Source organism: Anguilla anguilla, chromosome 1 (assembly GCF_013347855.1).
Source record: "Anguilla anguilla isolate fAngAng1 chromosome 1, fAngAng1.pri, whole genome shotgun sequence".
In the NCBI taxonomy this organism is placed as follows: Eukaryota; Metazoa; Chordata; class Actinopteri; order Anguilliformes; family Anguillidae; genus Anguilla; species Anguilla anguilla.
The window spans coordinates 48,894,056-48,912,442 of NC_049201.1; the positions used below are offsets into that span (position 1 = coordinate 48,894,056).

General features: G+C 45.9%; 2 protein-coding genes across 2 annotated transcripts in view; one reads left to right on the plus strand and one right to left on the minus strand.

Moving 5' to 3' along the window:
• The window catches only part of stx17 (syntaxin 17), a 29,116-nt gene extending 25,047 nt beyond the window's left edge, over window positions 1-4,069 (plus strand). The window contains exon 8 of the mRNA XM_035382423.1: window positions 1,499-4,069. Within this exon, the coding sequence (XP_035238314.1) occupies window positions 1,499-1,750 (252 nt within the window). The 3' untranslated portion in view covers window positions 1,751-4,069. The remainder of the gene's footprint in view (window positions 1-1,498) is intronic.
• A 1,762-nt stretch (window positions 4,070-5,831) lies between these two features.
• The window catches only part of erp44 (endoplasmic reticulum protein 44), a 31,292-nt gene continuing 18,736 nt past the window's right edge, over window positions 5,832-18,387 (minus strand). The window contains exons 8-12 of the mRNA XM_035419786.1: window positions 16,900-17,016; window positions 13,106-13,217; window positions 12,660-12,801; window positions 7,230-7,332; window positions 5,832-6,322 (exon numbers count right to left, since the gene is read on the minus strand). Of these exons, the coding sequence (XP_035275677.1) occupies window positions 6,215-6,322; window positions 7,230-7,332; window positions 12,660-12,801; window positions 13,106-13,217; window positions 16,900-17,016 (582 nt within the window). The 3' untranslated portion in view covers window positions 5,832-6,214. The remainder of the gene's footprint in view (window positions 6,323-7,229; window positions 7,333-12,659; window positions 12,802-13,105; window positions 13,218-16,899; window positions 17,017-18,387) is intronic.

Consider the following 18,387-nt stretch of genomic DNA (forward strand, 5'->3'; position numbering starts at 1 on the left):
TAAATTGGAAGCGCACAGAAAAACCAAACATTCAACCATCATGTTTGTTCTGCATATAAGGCAAGTGGGCTGTAAGTGAGCAGTTGCATGTGTGTGTGGAGACATTTGACAAATTCCAGTGTCCTTATGGAAAGTCAGGCATGGACTCATCAACGTTGGATGCCACAAGCAGAAGGGAGCGCATGTCCAGTAAGTCTGATGGACACGGCTGGGCTGGGGTTCGATAGCTCAGGGCCAGCCTGCCCGAGCCGCGGCTCGCGGTGTTAGCGCAGTAGCCAAACCGCAGTCCCGTTTCACCCCGGCGCTGCTCACCGCTTCAGTGGAACGGCCCCCCCGCTCCACCGATCCCAATTTTTTGATGTGAAGACAATCAAAAATGCGGAAGGTCACGCTGCCTCAACGGAGGCTGCAATTAAAATGCCCCTGGGTGGGGTCGGAGAAGAAAGCGCCACCTCACTCTCTCCGCGGGAGGCCTGCGCTAATTAATTTGTCTGTAAACAGCAGCGGGGGGAAAGGGAGGCGGGGAGGGGGGGGGGGGAGGAAGGGAGGGGGGGGGGGGGGAAGGAAAAAGAAAACACCGTCGGCTTCTGAAGATAGCGGAGATCAGAGGAGTGTCAGAAGCCAGCGGCTTCTCAGAGCGGTGTTTGAAGAGCGGGGTATCTGCCATCTGACCAGGTGCAATTACAGTAGCGCTCGCCGCGCGCGGCCGCCCGTCATTTAAAGTTTGCCGCCGTCTTTAAATTCAATTTACTGCCTACTGTAAGCGGTTTTTAAAAAAAAAAAATTTTTTTTAATTTTTAAAGGTATTCATTTCAAAGTTCAGCGTTAATCAGTTCGTGCCGGTTCTTGGGGGGGCTTTTTGTTAATTCTCCGGGAGCGTTCAGAGCAGTATCTTATTAATGTCCACCGATGCCCCCAAAAGAACACTCCTTCCTTTCACGGGGGATATCAATTAATTTGTATCCAGGAAACAGGACATACACAGAAGTGCGGTTGCTTTGGTTTTTTAATTGCGCTGATTAAAATGCCCGGTCCCCTCACATGTGTTCTCATTGGTCGTGGGGGGTGGGGGGGAATGTGACTGATCATGAAAGAGGAGATATGGCAGATCATTCTTATCAGGGCCTGTTTTGCAATACGTCACTAGTCAAAAAGCCCACCTGGGCGTCATATGCCGGCTCTGGCCTTGCTCTCCAAGGAAGCCATTTAAAATCGAATGACAGTGACGGCTTTGGCTTGAAATTTGCGTGGCATGCTTGTGTCCTTTGGAAGAGTTGTGCATGCGTGCGTCTGTGTGCCTTAACGTGGAAAAACTTCTGATTCTGAACATTCTGAATGGACAAGGATGGCTTTTTGCTGTGTTGTTGTGTATTGTGAACTCTAATTATTTTTTTTGAACTCTTTTCCCCCTCCATCTCTTTATCTCTCCATTTTCCCCTTTTCAACTCCGGTCATTCTTTCCACCTTCCTCCACACCCGCCCTGTCTCTGTCTCCCAGGCGGCTAAGTACAAGATGGCGGTGCTGCCGATGGCGGGGGCGGTGCTGGGCGGGGTGGTTGGCGGCCCCCTGGGCCTGCTGGCGGGGTTCAAGGTGGCTGGGGTGGTGGCGGCGGTCAGCGGGGGGCTGCTGGGCTACGTGGGGGGGAACGCCATCCAGAAGACTCGGCGGGCCAAAGTGGACCTCCAGCTCCAGCAGCTCTCCAGCAGCCAGCCTGAGCCCCCCCAACAGGGAGGAAGCAAGGAGGAGTGAGAGGGGGCGGGGCAGAGGAGAGGGGGAGGGGCAGAAGGGAGGGGTTGGGGCTCCAGACCTGGGTGGTGTAAGCATTCGAATTTAACTCTTTAGAATTCTGGTAAGATTTGATAGCTGAGAATTTTTCGGTGCAATCAGAATGGGCTGATGAGAACATATTGGTCAAAACATTAAAAATATTTAAAACATTGTAGGAAAAACATTTATCTTTGAGTAATCTGCAGGAATTGTACCAGTGTCCTGGGGAATGAGGGCACCCTCACTCTGCTTTTGTACTGAACCCCATTCCTCCTTCCACCCTGCCCCCGCCCCCATCATCGTTGGAAACCTCAAAGAGCAAGTCCAAGTTATCAGGCAAGCTGAGGGATTTCGGAAAGGGTTCAGATTGCTAAAAGAGGATGCAGATCCCTCTTTCCTTGACTGTGTGTGATTGTAATAGACTCAAACCAGGTCGTCCACAATGCCTGGTGACCCCTAAGGTTAGGGTGAAGTAAATGGCACCGTTGCCAGGTGGTGCCTGGGCCCGGGTACCTCGCAACCTGCTGGATGAGCTGCGGCACTCCTCCTGTAGGGGATGAGGAGACTTTTTAAAGACTTGAAGTTGTGTGTGCGGCTCGACGGCTGTAGTTGCCGTGAGACGAAGATGAAAGCGTACAGTTTTAACAAAGATGAAGCAATATACACTACACTTATCAATGTGCATCTGATGTGGGAGAGTACCTTCAGAATGGGGGAAAGCCTGCAGGAGTTACAAGTGCACACTTTGCATTCTGTGAATCTGTGACTCAGAACTGGCTCTGAATGACAATCCTGTGACCTGACCCCCCTCCCCCCCCCCAAATCAACATTGGCTTCTATTTAGAAGCCATTGGCTTCAGTTAGTGCCTTGGGTTCAATGATGAAATTAAGACAACAGTTTTCAGTTGGACATGATGCCTAGTGAGTTCTTGGAAGAGCTGAGAAAAAACAGGATTCTACATTCCTGTGATCAAGTGTATCATGTGGGGAGGGGATATCACATATATCAAGGTGTTTTACATTTGTAGAGAATACCCTGAGTGCCCTTTAATTGATTGAAGACTGTGGGTATCTTTTACCGATCATTGGTCCGTTAGGCTTATCACCAATGCAGGACAGATGGATAGTGAACAGTGAACCCACTCAAGTCAAGGCACAGTGTTCCAACACTAAGTATTTCCCCCAACAACAAAAGACCCTCTCTTACACTCTTTGAGATCTGATAGCATGCAAACCAGTTGGCCGGTCTAGCTGGCTTTCTTTCCACGTGAAGCTTTTTACCGAATCTCTTTCCTGTCATAACTGTGTGTATTACCTGGTTGCGTAATGTATTGGAAGCAGAGCACAAATATTGATTGGATACCTCTTGCAATTTCCTGCTTGCAGTTTACTCTGGAAATGACTTTGGAATAGGCATCATTTTAGCAGTGTAATTTATTGCTGTGGTACTCCTCTTTCTTTCTGAGACCTGAGTTTGGGGGGTGGCAATTAAAACTTCTGCAGAAGATGCTACATTTCTCAGAAGACAGAAGACACGACTGGTTCATTTCTGATGTAAATGGGTACAAAGACTGATATTTGCTTAGTTTACACACCCCTCTCCCTAGTGAATTGTGCCAAAGTGTAGCTACTGAAGAAAAAGAAAATTAATTTCTTTAGCTCCATCCCAAAAATCTTGTAGCACTCCTCACCAAATTTTCTGTTTTACTTAGTTTTCCTTTGTACTTTACTATTTTGCAGCAAGTTTTTCCAATCTGGTGTTTTTATGTTCATTTGAGCAACTTTCCTTGTGTGTTTGGTATTGCCTGTGTGTGGGTTTGAAGGTGGTTCAGTTGTGGGGTTAGACTGCTCCTTTTGATTGCTTAAACCCTTTCGTTTCTTGACCTTAGTTATCTTTAAATGAAGGAAAAACCACCAAAATGGTGTTAGTTTTAACGGTGAGGAAACATCAAGGGCTGTAGATGTCTCATGATTTGCACTTAACAGTCCAGCCTGTGATGCGGGAAGCCATTGGAGTCTTCGGTCCACAGCATGTCAACATGACTCTGGAGCAGGACTCTATTGATGAGCAGAAGTGTACTTGATTGTTCCTATAGGGGCCACTGGAGAGCTGCGTTTCATATTTTACTCCTGGAAAACATGCTGTATTACAGTGATAATTCTGCTATTGAATGTGACTCCTTCAAACTGATCCAGGCTGCCCTCCTGTGAAAAAAAACTGAACCGTTCTGTGCTTTACAGCTTGTCGTTTTACCTTGATTTTAAAATGCCAAACAAAATAAAATAAGCTGCGGACTGTTACCAAAGTTTTTTCGGTGCTGTTCTTTACTCTCTCTGTACCTAGATATGCAGGACATATTAAAACCTAGAAACTATTGGTAAATGCAAACAGTCCAAGTTGTCCTTAAAAGGAACACTGTTATAGACCTTTACAAGGTATCTGGATGGGTTTAAGGGTGAAGAAATATCCAAGGACTGTAAGTGGAAAAAACGAAGACAAACTACCCCGGGGCAACATCAAGATTGTCCAAAGAACAGCAGTGCATGACAAATATGCTGTATTCATAAAGCACCCGAGCACTGATCTGGGATCAGTTTCACCCTCGTGCTCATAATGGGTAAGATTAGGACACGGGCAGGAGGACAGCAACCTCAGATCAGCCCAGATGCTCTCTGACTACAGGCCCGGGGTCTGACGCACAGAGGAGCCACGCTCTGTCACACAGCAGCCCTCGGGGGCAGGGGGGGGAGCGGGGGGGGGGGGGGGGGGGGGGCAGAAACGGCGGCGGCTGCATGACCTCACCGCCTCGCGCGGGCGGCGGCGATGACCGCGTCACTTCCACATGGCGCCTGCGTTGCGAGCGCAGCGTTGCGAGCGCAGCGCTGAGGCAGCGCGCGGTGGAAAGCCCCTGGCGGGTCAGCGCGCGCGCGGCTCACGCACAGCCACAGTTTCCATCTGGAAGATTTCAGAGCGACGGAAAGAATGGCCGGGGGTGGGGCGGGGCGGGCCGGGCCTCGCGACACCGGGACCCGGCCTCTGAGGTCATCCGGTCCCCCCTTTTTTTCTTTCTTTGGCTGCCACCCCACGTGGGCGGAGTGTGACCTTTCTGGTGATGTCACGAGTCTTCTCCCAAAAAACCCCCAGCACGCAGACGTCTTCCGTGGGCGTGCAGGTTGAGGCAAGGATGGGCAAATGCCACCGGTTTAAACAAAAAAAAACCAAACAAGTCATGCCAGTTTTCACAGCCAGTACTTAATGCTCGATTGGCACTGATCTTATGGCACCCCAGAAGCCTCTCACAAATAGACTCATTCAGGGAAAGTAATAACATAAGCAATGAGCTAAGTTTACCTTTAAGTTTGATTAGCAATAAGGTTAGCAATGAGCTAAGTTTACCTTTAAGTTTTCAGTTTTCTGCCATAAACTGCCAGTCTCAGCTTCTCAACTGTCCTGTCCTGTTATCCTTTCATCCCCCTGCTGGGTGTGCACAATCCACTCATTCACCAGCTTTATTATAACAGCAGCATTTCCATCACTATCAAATTCATTCTCACAAATAACCAAAGAAAATTTCATACTGAAGTGCGACAGGGCAGCCATTTCCCCATCTCCCTTTCGAATGAGAAAATACAAGAAAAGGACACATCACACAAGATCTTGTAAAATGTTTTAATTTACTTTTTCGTTTTTTTCCTTCCTCTTTTTGAGATGACGATTCAAAAATGGACCCCTGCCCCTCACTCTTCCTCCCCCACCCCCCTCCCCCCCACGTGGAATGAGCTGTAATGAGACACTATCATTACCTCTGGATATTTGGGAAGGAACTGTACATATGTATAAATACAGATTAAAAGTATGGGCACTCAAATCTGGAGAGTCGGACAATGAATGGTTTCGCTCCCCAACAGCGACTTTTGATGCGACACCAACAGATCCAGAACTGCGCTGAGCTTTAAATGCCAAGACCGTTTCGTTCAAGTGGGCTGACCCCATCTGCGGGCGTCTCCTTCTCTTGATCTTGAATTTTTTTTTTCTTAGAAAAAACTTGGTAGACAAAAAAAATGTGGAAAAACAAAAACTAACTCAGCATTTAATTTAGATTAGGATCACATAGAAACTGACCCACTCAGCACAAACATATTTACAAGCTCCAAAAATAAAAGTAAAAATGGTTTCTCTCCCCCCCTGCCCGCCCCCCAACCCCAATTCCTCACCCCATCCCTCCTCCCCAGAGAACCTCTTCTTGGCGGTTGTTTTTTTTTTTTCCTCCTTATTATCCAAAATAAAACTTGTACACGTCGAGATTTATGAAAATATAGGTTATTCCCCTTGTCGCTGTGAGGTCGGACCCCGCTCCCCCACTGTGGGACTGGTGATGGTATTCTACTGTGCTGCTGTCCCATGTCTGTCCGTCCGTCCGTCTGTCTGTCCGTTTGGGTGTCGGGCTACAGCTCGTCGCGGTCCCTGCTGAGGATGGTGTAGCGGGTTTCACTGGGGGCCAGTTTCTGAAAGGAGCTCTCAGGGGGGTTGCTGGGACCCTCTTTGTTTTCCTCCTTTAAAAAGTGAATAAAGTGAATAAAGAAATGCATTTAATGTGACTTGCCTTAAGTGAAGTGTGATAACATTGAGAAATCATTCAAGAATGTTAGAGTATTACTACGGGTAGGGGGTAACTTTAGATAAGGTCATTTCAGGGTAAGGTTAGTAATATCGATCCTGATTTTGATGTCTGAAAAATTGGGCAATAGTCATAACTGGTTGCTTGCTTCAAATTGGCTCTTCAAACCGAATGTTCAAAAATCTGTACATGATTGTTCTTACTTTGGTATTCCAGTGGTAGACTTAATGTGGAGATAAATCTGCCTGCTGTCTGTTGATGTTCTGAGAATTACTGCTCTGATGTACACAGTGCAATTCTTGTATTTACAAACTACATAAATTAATTCTTTCTTAGTGAGATGTTAGTCATAGTCTTGTATAAAATATGCTATAACTATGGGCATGCACTTTCTGCAGCCAGATTTTCTAAAGCCTGTAATTCACTTCTCCAGCAGCAAAGATACCAGACATGACTCATATTTGGAAAGTTATCACCCTCTTATGTAGGAACTGACAGTTGTGAAAATCTGTGCAAAATAAATATACTACAACAAATGGATACTGAAAAACGAGCTTGTTCACTGAAGGGCTGTCAGTCTAGTACAGCGCATTCAGTTAGCACTTGGCTGTATCAGACCAAACCTACAGTGATTTGTCTCTTAATTGAAGTAATCCTTGTTTCATTACACACAATTATCTTGTAATGCACTGAACAAGAGTGGCCACATTTCACCTGAATCGGAGGCTACCAAGCCTAGCTATAACACAAAAAAGTGCAAAGACCCCACGATCAAGGTACAATCACAGCTGAAGACACAAAAAGCACTGTACGCTGTATGTTCCCCCCACAGGGGAGCTCACCTGGCCTGGGGTGCTGTCGGTGGGGTCTGGGCCGTGGTGGAACTCTCGATGCAGCTTCCCAGAGTGCAGGTCCAGAACAAACTGCCTCAGCTTTCCAGGAACCCTGCAGAGAGACACAGTGTCCGGGCCCATGTTTGCGTACATATGAAAACGCTCGTCTGTCTCACACACACACACACACACACACACAAATCCCTATCAAAGATGTTACAGACATAAAGACAGTCCGGATCTGTTGATGACAACAGCTGCAGAAACGGTCCTCAGGAGCGGCGGTAATTGCTTGCGTAGCGCAGATGAACACAGAGAGGACGCAATCAATTTAGACTTCACCATCACACCCCCCCCCCCCCCCACCCTACCCTACCCCCTCTCCCCCATCATCAGGCTGTCAGGGGCTAGCACTCTCCCCGATCCATTTTATCTATCAACTGTCAGACACGCAGAGAGGAGGAGCCCAGGGGCCCCCCGGTGAGCAAGGCCTGCGAGGTGTCTGTCCAGATCCCCCCAACAGCAACCCCCCCACCCCCACCCCCACACCCCCCACCCATGGACACACGTTCATTCAATAACTTCTCAGCCCCAGGGCTCCCTGGGTAGTCCTGTCTGTCACAGGAGCAAAGGCCGCAGCAGCAAAGTAGGCCCCTCCAGGACCCCTCCTAACTTCCCTACCACCCCATGCGCGATTGTATCGGAGGCCTGTGAGGTACAGGCTATCTGTTAGGGGGAATGCTCACAGACATTTGCACTGGTGCCATGTCACCACCTGGACCGAGAGTACTGTGACATCACTGCTCTGAGATATAACCTCCACAGATGAGACCCCTGTCCAGACATTCATTCTTATCTTCACTCACTGCTATCACAAAACATGATCCCCAATCTATTTCTTTTCTAAAATATTGTGCAACTCTCAAAATGCCTGAACACGTACTAATTGTTGTCAATAATAGATTAAACTTATTTATACAACCACATAATTAACAAGTACAGAGGACATAACAACTTCACCAACACCAGTACAATACACCAAGGCTGGAGAAAAACACTGTTACTTCCATTCCTAGTGTCTCAGTGTGTAATATAGCCACAGTGCTAGAAATACCTGCGTCAATTTTATATTATAAAGTTTAAAAAGTGAGATACGTTCTTGATTTGACAGATAAAGTGGGAGGTAGGAGTTTTTTTTAAATAGTGAGATTGCCTTTTGCAAGTGAGACTGACCTTTGCAAAGAATGTGTTTGCCTTTTCCAGCTTCACAATTCCCACTGTTTTGATACAATTACCAAAATACAGCGCTCCTGCACTTCACCGCTCCCGTTCTCCCGCCACCCTCGCCTACCGCTAGCAATTCATCATGTACAAGCGTCCTCCCATAGGAAAGCATTGCATTTCAAACCCGCTATTTCACCCCCTGCTGGCCGACATCCGCCAGCGCTCTGACCCGTTCAGATGAACACAACTGCATCATTTAAAACCTCATTATACCAGCAGCAGGGAAAAAAACAAAAGGACAAATGGAGATTCCCAAATGGACACAGGCAGTAAATTAATATATTGTTATTAAGAAAGTGTCAAAAGAAAGTGTCTCCCAAAGCGTTCTGTTTTGAAGAAAGCCTTGGCGTTCATATAGTTCTCTACTGTTTGCCAAAGAAATGTTCTAGTTACCTAAAAGGTTTTAAAATAAAAGAATCCTAAACCTGGTAACTGGCTGGTGAACTGGAGAGAAGTGCTTTCAATCAAAGACTGCTCAGTCTACTGGTAAAACCACATGTGTGTGTTGGTTGGTTGGTTGGTTAAAAAAAAAAAAGTTGCCCATTACAGTGTATTCATGAATGGTGAAGATACTGTAGAACCTCAGTGATATGTCAGCCAAACATGGTATGAACATGCAAGTAGTATATCCAAAGCCATTATAACTATTATACAATAAGTATCAGTCACTTTCCACTGATCAAAAAAAAGAAAATAAATGGTTTTCAGTGGCTGCAGGAACACTGTAACATTATCAAAGAAAAAAGTTCCAAAATAATGAAATAATTAATAATAAAATAACAACATCATGAGAAATAAATAATTCAGTAACTGAGAAATTTCAACCAAACGGCAACCAAACCATTTTAGGAATATACCAATAAATACGGATATTTCCTAATTTTCTGTAATATCCAAGGCATATGGCAGGGAGAAAATAGTTCTATTTTTATGTAAAGAATGTTTGTCTGGACCAACTGAATACATACATTAAAACTGAAAGTATATATTTTTTTAAACCCAGAGTGAATTATCTCTAAGCACAAAGACTGTTCTGAGTAGTGCCACCTGAACAAATCAGACAAAGCCATGGTGAAAATCACTGGATAAAAACTCTTTTTCATTGGCAAGAACAGTGCCTTCCTGACACATAAGCCAGACAGCCTATATGCACCAGATTAACCTGGTATGGTTTGTTCTGGATTGACTGAATTGCATAAGTGTTTTATGGTTGCTTTCGTATTGCATTTTACTGCACTGTATTTTGTGCTGTGTTATTGTTCATGCTGCTACCTCTTGGCCAAGACTCCCTGAAAATAGATCTATATCTCAGTGGGACTCACCTGTACGAATAAAATACAATTTCCTTTAAGGAGCTGGCTTTAACTCAGTTTAACTGACAAAGGATTCTGGGAATATCAAGGCCCAATTGCATTAAATGCAACAGTTTATTGATGCATCTGGCTTGCATCAATCCAGGTCAGTATTTTTTGAATAGTTCACCGATTCTCAAATATCTATGAATAAAATGTACTAATCTTTTCCCAAACAGTAAATAATAATTCCAATAAATTTTCCAATGAATTTTCTAAGAAATTAAAAATGTTATTACTGAGGTAGCATGATTTGAATTGGCAGTAATTAGTTTTAGTATTTGCATTTGGAGCAGGTCCTGTGGAAAAACTGTTTTGCACCCCAAAGTAAACAGTAACAAAATACTGCATTGTTATTAAAAAATATTATACATTATTCACCAATTTTATTAGTATATATTACAATTGTATTATACTATCTCCATTTTTAGCATAAAACCTGCACACTGCCTGAATTTTATTTTCCGCTCTTCCGCTCATCCTTAGCAAGTGTGCCAATACATTCGGAGGTGAACATACAGTGCATACACAAAGAGGCACTCATTTTAATTCATAGCAATTATTATCTTTAAGTCCACCTCTAAACACAATGTTGTACTGAGAATATAAATTCAAATACAATTAAAATGAATAATAAAATATATTACATAAGATTAAAACAATCCGGTTAAGAAGAGAGTCTTATCAGATTTGCTTGAGGGCAGAAAATCAGAAGCCTCTTTGCTTTCTAGGCAGAAATTGGAAATAGGCCCATATTTCGGGTCATATGACTAATATGCAAGCGCTTTGGAAAAGCTGGCAGGCAAGTCAGTTAAGAACTCAAGACAGCAGACGACAGGGCACTGCTTTAGCTTCAGATAGGAAATCTACAGTTAGGGTCCAATTTTAGCTGAGGGACAAACACCGGGTCACAAACTTTCCATGCATTAGGCATGGCTCCGAATATGACTGGCCAATTAGATAAGTACGTTTGCGAAGGAGAATGTGAGACAGACACATGAATCACATTTCAGAAATGTTATTACTCACTGTGATAAGAGCACAGGGCACAGAGACATAGCCGGGCGTATAGAATTTATCAGCCTGAGCTTTAGATAATTCTCTTTAGATAATTATCTGACAAAATTGGGGAAATTGTAAGAGAGAGGGGGACAATTTTGGAGACAGACCCCAAGGCTACTCAAAAGTAATGTCCCCTGTGTAATCAAAGGCCCTGCTGTGGAGGTCAGATAGGATCTACATTAGATTACAACGCACGTGCCAAATTGGTGAAAATAGTAAGAAACTGTTATGCGTTCCTTCAAACTCGAACAACGTTGATGACCAAAAAAGCCGGTCAGGAACCTGTGAGCTGGGCTGCCTCGCTGCTTAGCCTGTCCAGCACTGCGCACGCGCTCGCTGCTCGCTGCGACGTCAGTGGCTCAAATCCAGCCGTGCGACTTTTGTTGTCTCTCCCTCTTCTCACTTCCCTTTCTTCCCGTCTCTCTACACTGTCCTGTCAAATAAAAAGCTGAAAAAGCCCTAAAAAATATTAAAAGGCCCTGTGAAGCATAGCTTCTGTGCAGGCGGAACATCTATAAATCTCCATGCGTAATTTTTATGTACTTGTTTCAAGTGCAGCTGCCAGGTGATTCGGGGGTTCCAGCCCCATGTTGCTGCAGCTGTAAGCGAGCCTGCTCAAGCAGGGCGGGCTCGAAACGCCACAGACGCAAGAATGTAGGCTACGCTAGCCCGGTTAACTGTGTTTGCTGATATCGGTTGATTGGCTGGGATGACAAATTTTGAGGAATCGATAAATTGGGACAAAATTATCAATAAATATCAATATTTTTATTATTATTTTAATTGAGAATGTATTCAACAGTTCAATATTCAAATACGTCTAGGTTCACATCCTATGGCGCCAGAGGCATTAGTCACCTTGACTAAACACACAAAAGTAGAATAAATCTCCTTAAAACAATACTCTGTTCAGGTAAAGAATTATTAAATGTAAACAGTAAACGGCAAACAGTGCCACTTGAGAAAAAACCAAGTAGCTTAGTTTTTGCTGGAGAAGTTTCATGGCTATCACTGAAAGAAATGAAATTGCTAAGCATTAGCCACTACTAAACATGTAATGTTTAGTTAAATAACAATGTAATCTACGGTGACTGTCACAGAACCGCATTCTGCCATAAACTGAGGCATAGCGTTTGGATGTGTGACTGGCGTGCAGAAGGTTTATTGACGCACAAGAAAAAAAACAATAAGTTATCTTGCTTATCGATTTCACGGCGTTACCGATAATTATCGATAAATTGATATTTATCCCAGCCCTCATATTGCCCGGCGGGTTCCACACGTTAACGACAAACAGCGCGCAAAGAGGTGCCATTTGCCAGGAACGAGTCCGTGATAAAGAAACGAGTCCGTCTCCCCTCACACCGTTTAGCTCCCGTCTCCCCACCTGAAGACGAGTCCATCGCGCACACGCGGAATTAATTTAATTGAGTCCCTTGTTTCTGGGGGGAGTCCTGAGGTGCGCGGCCCGTTCGGGTGACGGGGCCCCGTTAGCGGCAGCTATGGTAATTGGGGTTTAATCACCAGGTGCTCGGAACAGGGAGATAACCCCCGGGGTTGCAGTTGTTAAGCCGCGATTAAAACCCCCGGTCCCTCCGGTCCCAGGAGAGACAGACGCCGCCACGCCGTCAGGCGACGGGGAAAAAAAACCGCACCTCGGAAATTTTAATTAAAGTTTACGAAGGGGGGAGAAAAAGATATGGAATAAAGAAGCGAAAGAGCAAAGGCCCGTGGAACTTACGCCAAGTCGCTGAACTCCGGGAAGACGTACATGTGGCGGAAACTGTCTATGGCGATGACTGGACAGTCGGCCGGGGTCTTCTGGATGTGCAGCAGGGGGTGGCGGAACTTGTCGCAGTCGGCGTGGAGGAAGTTAATGGATCCTGCAGGTGAGGATGACGGGGAGAGAAAAAGAGAGATGGAAAGAGGAACGACAGAAAACCAAGAGAGGGATAGAAAGAGAGAGAGACACAAGAGTTGTAAATAGGAGAGGGAGGGAGATGGAAAGATGAAAAGAAGGCATGATTAATGTTCAAGCTTACTTTCAGCTCAACATCTGGTTTAGTAGCAACAATCCTCATTTTACTTCGCACCATGACCCTCTAACCACAGTAGCTTCTTAAGTGTCCCTGCCTTCCCTAACCCACCTGGTGTGAGCTCCCCCTACAGGCCACTGATGCTCTGTACCTTTCTCACTGATGAGCTGCCTGGCCACCTCGTGCTGGAACTTCTCCAGGCTCTCGCCGTCCTCCTTCTGGTGGAAGAGGATGAGGAAGGGGATCCCCTCTTCAGTCAGCTCCTGGAATGGGAAGGGGGGTAAGGGGTGTGGCAGCAGCACAGAGGAACAACAACTTTTATTCCATTGTTCGGTCACTTGCTTCCAGCCTCCTGTCAGACCAATGTCCCCACCATTTCAGGATTGCGACGTTTGAACATCCCAATAAAAGGCTCCAAACATAAATTACCCACCCCTTTCTCTCAGTACGGCCTTGTAAAAAAATTTTTTATCAGGGCATATACTGCTAATACACCCTCACAACCTAACACTTGTGAACGTGAACGTGCATCCATCAGCACACTAATTTGGGAACTCAATGTGCTGTGATATACGAGTGCCAGGTTTGGAGAACAGGGGGGGTTGTGCAGCCGTATATATATGAGTTGGGAACCAGAAATGACAATGCTATACAGAACCACAGGACAATAAAGACACAGAAAACAGCATCGTGTAGAGAGAAATGACTGGCGAGCACCGCCTGACTGATGAACCTGTAATATGTCAACAAGATATTTTATACAGGATGTAAATTTATGCTAGGCTCACTCAGGGTATAGGTCATTGTGTATATGCATCTGCCTGCTGGTGAGCAGTGAGATTCATCCTGTTGTTCATTCTAATGTGTCTATTTGAACTGAACCTGTATGGGAATCTTTTGGGATAAATGCTGTTGAAAATTGTATGAGGAGTGAAACTGAGCAGGCAGTAGAGTATTTTACCGGGAATGGGGGGAGTATATATATAGAGTTCAATGTATAAGGGAAAGTAAAATGTAGTTTAATACATCATTTGTAGAATGGAACTGGACCAACACAAAGCCTAATGTTTAGGCAAAGTCTTTCTCCAAGAAGTGCTGATGTAGATGTTATTTTCCTACACACTGGACTGACACTGTAAATATTAAGTGTTGATCACACCCGAGCTTGCTGCATTTTTCTTTTCATTATAATCGAGGTTAAAAAATTTAACTGATACCACTGATCACAAACAAGTGACTTGTTGTTTCAGCATTAAAAAATTGTCACCGGAAATTCATGAGATGGAGGAAAGACAAGAGGATGCAAGGGGATGCGGACATTTTGAAGACATCAGGAGGGGGGAGTGTGTGTGTGTGTAAGTGCGCGTGTGTGTCTGCGTATGTGTGTCTGTGTGTGAGACTGTTGCCGGGTGATGCACAAATGGGAGTGTGAGGCAGCGATCCCAAACATGCTGCTTGGGCAAACAAGGCTTGGGGTGCACGCACACACACACACACACACACGCACGCGCACACACACACAGAGGGCGGGGGTGTCTGGGGACGGTGGCGCGGTGGGAAAAGTACACCAAGGGCCCAGCGGGGTGAGCTTCCGTCACTCACCTTTCACATGCTAACGAGCTAATGGCGCCGCTGTTTACCCAGGGTGGAGGGGCACTGCCTCTGCACTTTAAACAATTTCTGTGTCCCTGGCACTGCCCTGACTGCACGTAAAGGGGGCGGCAGAGGTAATACCACACCCTCCCCCCCCTTCTTAACTCTGTCCTGTATTGTACATCAAAGAGCCCGGCTCTTTCAGAGGTCAGGGACACGGCGCAAGAGAGCAGCGAATCGGCTGAGGGGCGCACGCCCGCTTCGTGTCGTTTTGGCGGTTTTAAAACGGCTTGCTACACCAGGTCTGAGAGCCAGAAACGAGGCAGCCGCCTTCTCTTAAATCTCTGCATTCTCCGAAACGGAGAAATGTCATAGCGCCGCATGTAGGAAAAGGGCAGGGCCAGACGATTCAATGCCGCCACCCCCCCCCCCCCCCCCCCCATCTCCCCGTCCCCGTCCCTTCCCAGCCTGCTCGGCGACGCTCCCGGATCGATAGGGACTGGCACTTGCCAATGCGATGTGGACAGGGAGGCCCGGCAAAACGAAAAGGACAGTAGTGAAAATCAATGGGCAGATGAGGGTGGGAGGAACAGACTTGGGACGTAGAAATATCGGAGTAGATTGTGACGTGTGGAGAGAGCAGCGGGAGAGGCTCAGAGAAGCCTCTGACTCAGCCGTCTGACTGTCTGAGCAAGCGGATATCCGAGGGAGGGAGGGGTCGGGCTGTCTGACTGACTGAGATATTGAGATAGACTATAAGTCCGTATCCTGACCCGAACCCATTGGGGCCCGAGGGTATGCTGCGATTGGGCCAGGTATCGGATCTGTCTTTAGCTCTGCGACATTGAGTCAAAACGAGTATGGGCCCACTGCCAACCTGGAAATGTACAAATAGTAGCGTAGCAACCAGTTTTTCTAGTGTACCGTCATGCTCAACTAGCAAATCAAAACAGCCGTATTTGACAGCACCAAAGCAAAACCTTATCAGCAAAAAATTTAACAGAAGGAAGCACAGCACTAAAACTAGCTGGCTACTGTGCTGCTTGTTGCAGAAGTGGAAGCGACAAACTTAAGGCCACATTTAACGGAAGGAAAAACGTGCTTAATAAATGAGTATGAAATCTGAAATACGGCCGTTTTAATTTGCTAGTTAAGCAGAATGGTACACCGCAAAAACTAGAAGCTTTTCACTTGCGCCATCGTTAGCGAGTGCATATCTGAGGTATGGGGATGGACTAACAGAATGAGCGAGTGAGTGGTTATCTGAGGTATGGGATGGACTAGCAGAGTGAGCGAGTGGTTATCTGAGGTGTGGAGATAGACTAGCAGAGTGAGCGAGTGGTTATATGAGGTGTGGAGATAGACTAGCAGAGTGAGCGAGTGGTTATCTGAGGTATGGGATGGACTAGCTGAGTGAGCGAGTGGTTATCTGAGGTGTGGAGATAGACTAGCAGAGTGAGCGAGTGGTTATCTGAGGTGTGGAGATAGACTAGCAGAGTGAGTGAGTGGTTATCTGAGGTGTGGAGATAGACTAGCAGAATGAGCGAGTGGTGATCTGAGGTATGGGATGGACTAGCAGAGTGAGTGAGTGGTTATCTGAGGTGTGGAGATAGACTAGCAGAGTGAGCGAGTGGATATCTAAGGTATGGGATGGACTAGCAGAATGAGCGAGTGGTTATCTGAGGTATGGGATGGACTAGCAGAGTGAGTGAGTGGTGATCTGAGGTATGGGATGGACTAGCAGAGTGAGCGAGTGGTTATCTGAGGTATGGGATGGACTAGCAGAGTGAGCGAGTGGTGATCTGAGGTATGGGGATGGACTAACAGAGTGAGCGAGTGGTGATCTGAGGTATGGGATGGACTAACAGAGTGAGCGAGTGGTGATCTGAGGTATGGGATGGACTAGCAGAGTGAGCGAGTGGATATCTAAGGTATGGGATGGACTAGCAGAGTGAGCGAGTGGTTATCTGAGGTATGGGATGGACTAGTAGAGTGAGTGAGTGGTTATCTGAGGTATGGGATGGACTAGCAGAGTGAGCGAGTGGTGATCTGAGGTATGAGGATGGACTAGTAGAGTGAGTGAGTGGATATCTGAGGTATGGAGATGGACTAGCAGAGTGAGCGAGTGGTTATCTGAGGTATGGAGATAGACTAGCAGAGTGAGCGAGTGGTTATCTGAGGTATGGAGATGGACTAGTAGAGTGAGTGAGTGGTTATCTGAGGTATGGGATGGACTAGTAGAGTGAGTGAGTGGTTATCTGAGGTATGGGATGGACTAGCAGAGTGAGCGAGTGAGTGGATATCTAGGGTATGGGATGGACTAGCGGAGGGAAGGTGGGGTTGTGCACGTACCTCGCCATTCTCAAAGGTGATCTCGCGCACCAGGGGCACGCACTTGTCCTGGGCCCAAGCATACGTCAAGTCAAAGTTGGTGAGCGAACCAAGGAAAACCATGTCTGGCACAGTCTCCTGGAAGAGGAAAGAGTGAGTGAGTGAGCGAGTAAGACAGAAAGAGCCTGAATTTGGGACCACAAAGGGAAAGCAGGAAAGAGAGAAACAGTAGAGACAGGGGAGAAAAAGACAAGTAAGGGAAGGAGAAGGGAGAGCAAGTGAGAAATACAAAAAAAGATATACAGACAAAAGAGACAGAAAGAGAAAACTGGAGCATAGAGAGCATGAGATGGAAACTGTTTACAGAGAACACAGAGGTTGGGAGGAATAGAGAGACATAAGAGATGGAGAGAGAGACACTACAGAGAAGAATAAAGAAGAGGATGACACAGGGTAGGCCAACACCAGATACATCCACGGTAGTTTTACAACTGGAAGAAAGAAAAATTTGAAAACAATGTAAATGCCACTCTGCTGAGACTCCTGAACATAACAGCGATTGGTTGATCTGAAGGTAGGGTCGTGTACGCAAGAAACACAAATGCGGATACCATAAATGAGATTACATAAATTGACATTTTATAGAAATTGATATTGACAGTTATTATTGCCCTTTATTGATCACAGGAAAACAAAACAAAAAAAGGACAGATGCATATGACTGGGCTTTTCAGTTGGTTATGCAAGAAGCCTAAGCACCATACAACAGACACCGTCTTCTCCAAATTACACGGTGGGATTGGCTAAACAATGCACAGACGGCGCTAACATCATTCCGTTTTGTTTACTGCAACCCATGGAACTCCTGACAGGGAGCAACTTGGCACATAACAAATCACCAAACCGTGCCTGTATTTAAAAGGAGACGCCATCTATTTGACTGACAGTAAATGTCATTTCTAAATTCTCCCTGCCACAGTCAGGTAGTTCAGATGTGGTTCTTCAACCATATTATGGGTTCTGAATACCAGCCCCAGTAGACCAAGATGCAAAGCAACTATGCATATGATGATTTGGACATGAATCGGACCAAGAGATTGGTAATCGATTACCTGGACTGGAATTGAAAGGATTAATTATAAAACCAACTGAAGAAAAATACAGATGCATTCCTTCTCATGAATATTCGCAAGTGAGAACCCGCAAACCCTGCATAAAATAACAGGCAATTCACTGACATCAATGTTCCAGCCTGAAAATGTGTATGAATGTCAATCACTTTGCAGGGAGTCATTACTTACACTGAATGTGTAAACCAGAGTTTAATAGAGTGCTTTAGGGGCTAAAAGCAACGTTTGAATATTTGAATGTTAGAGTATTAAATCAAAATGCACAATCCATCGGACTGAGGGAGAGAAGCGGAGAGGCCGTAGGGACACAGAGGAGGAGGAGGGTGAGGGAGTGTGTGAGTGAGAGAGAGACACACACAAAGACAGACAGACAGAAAGA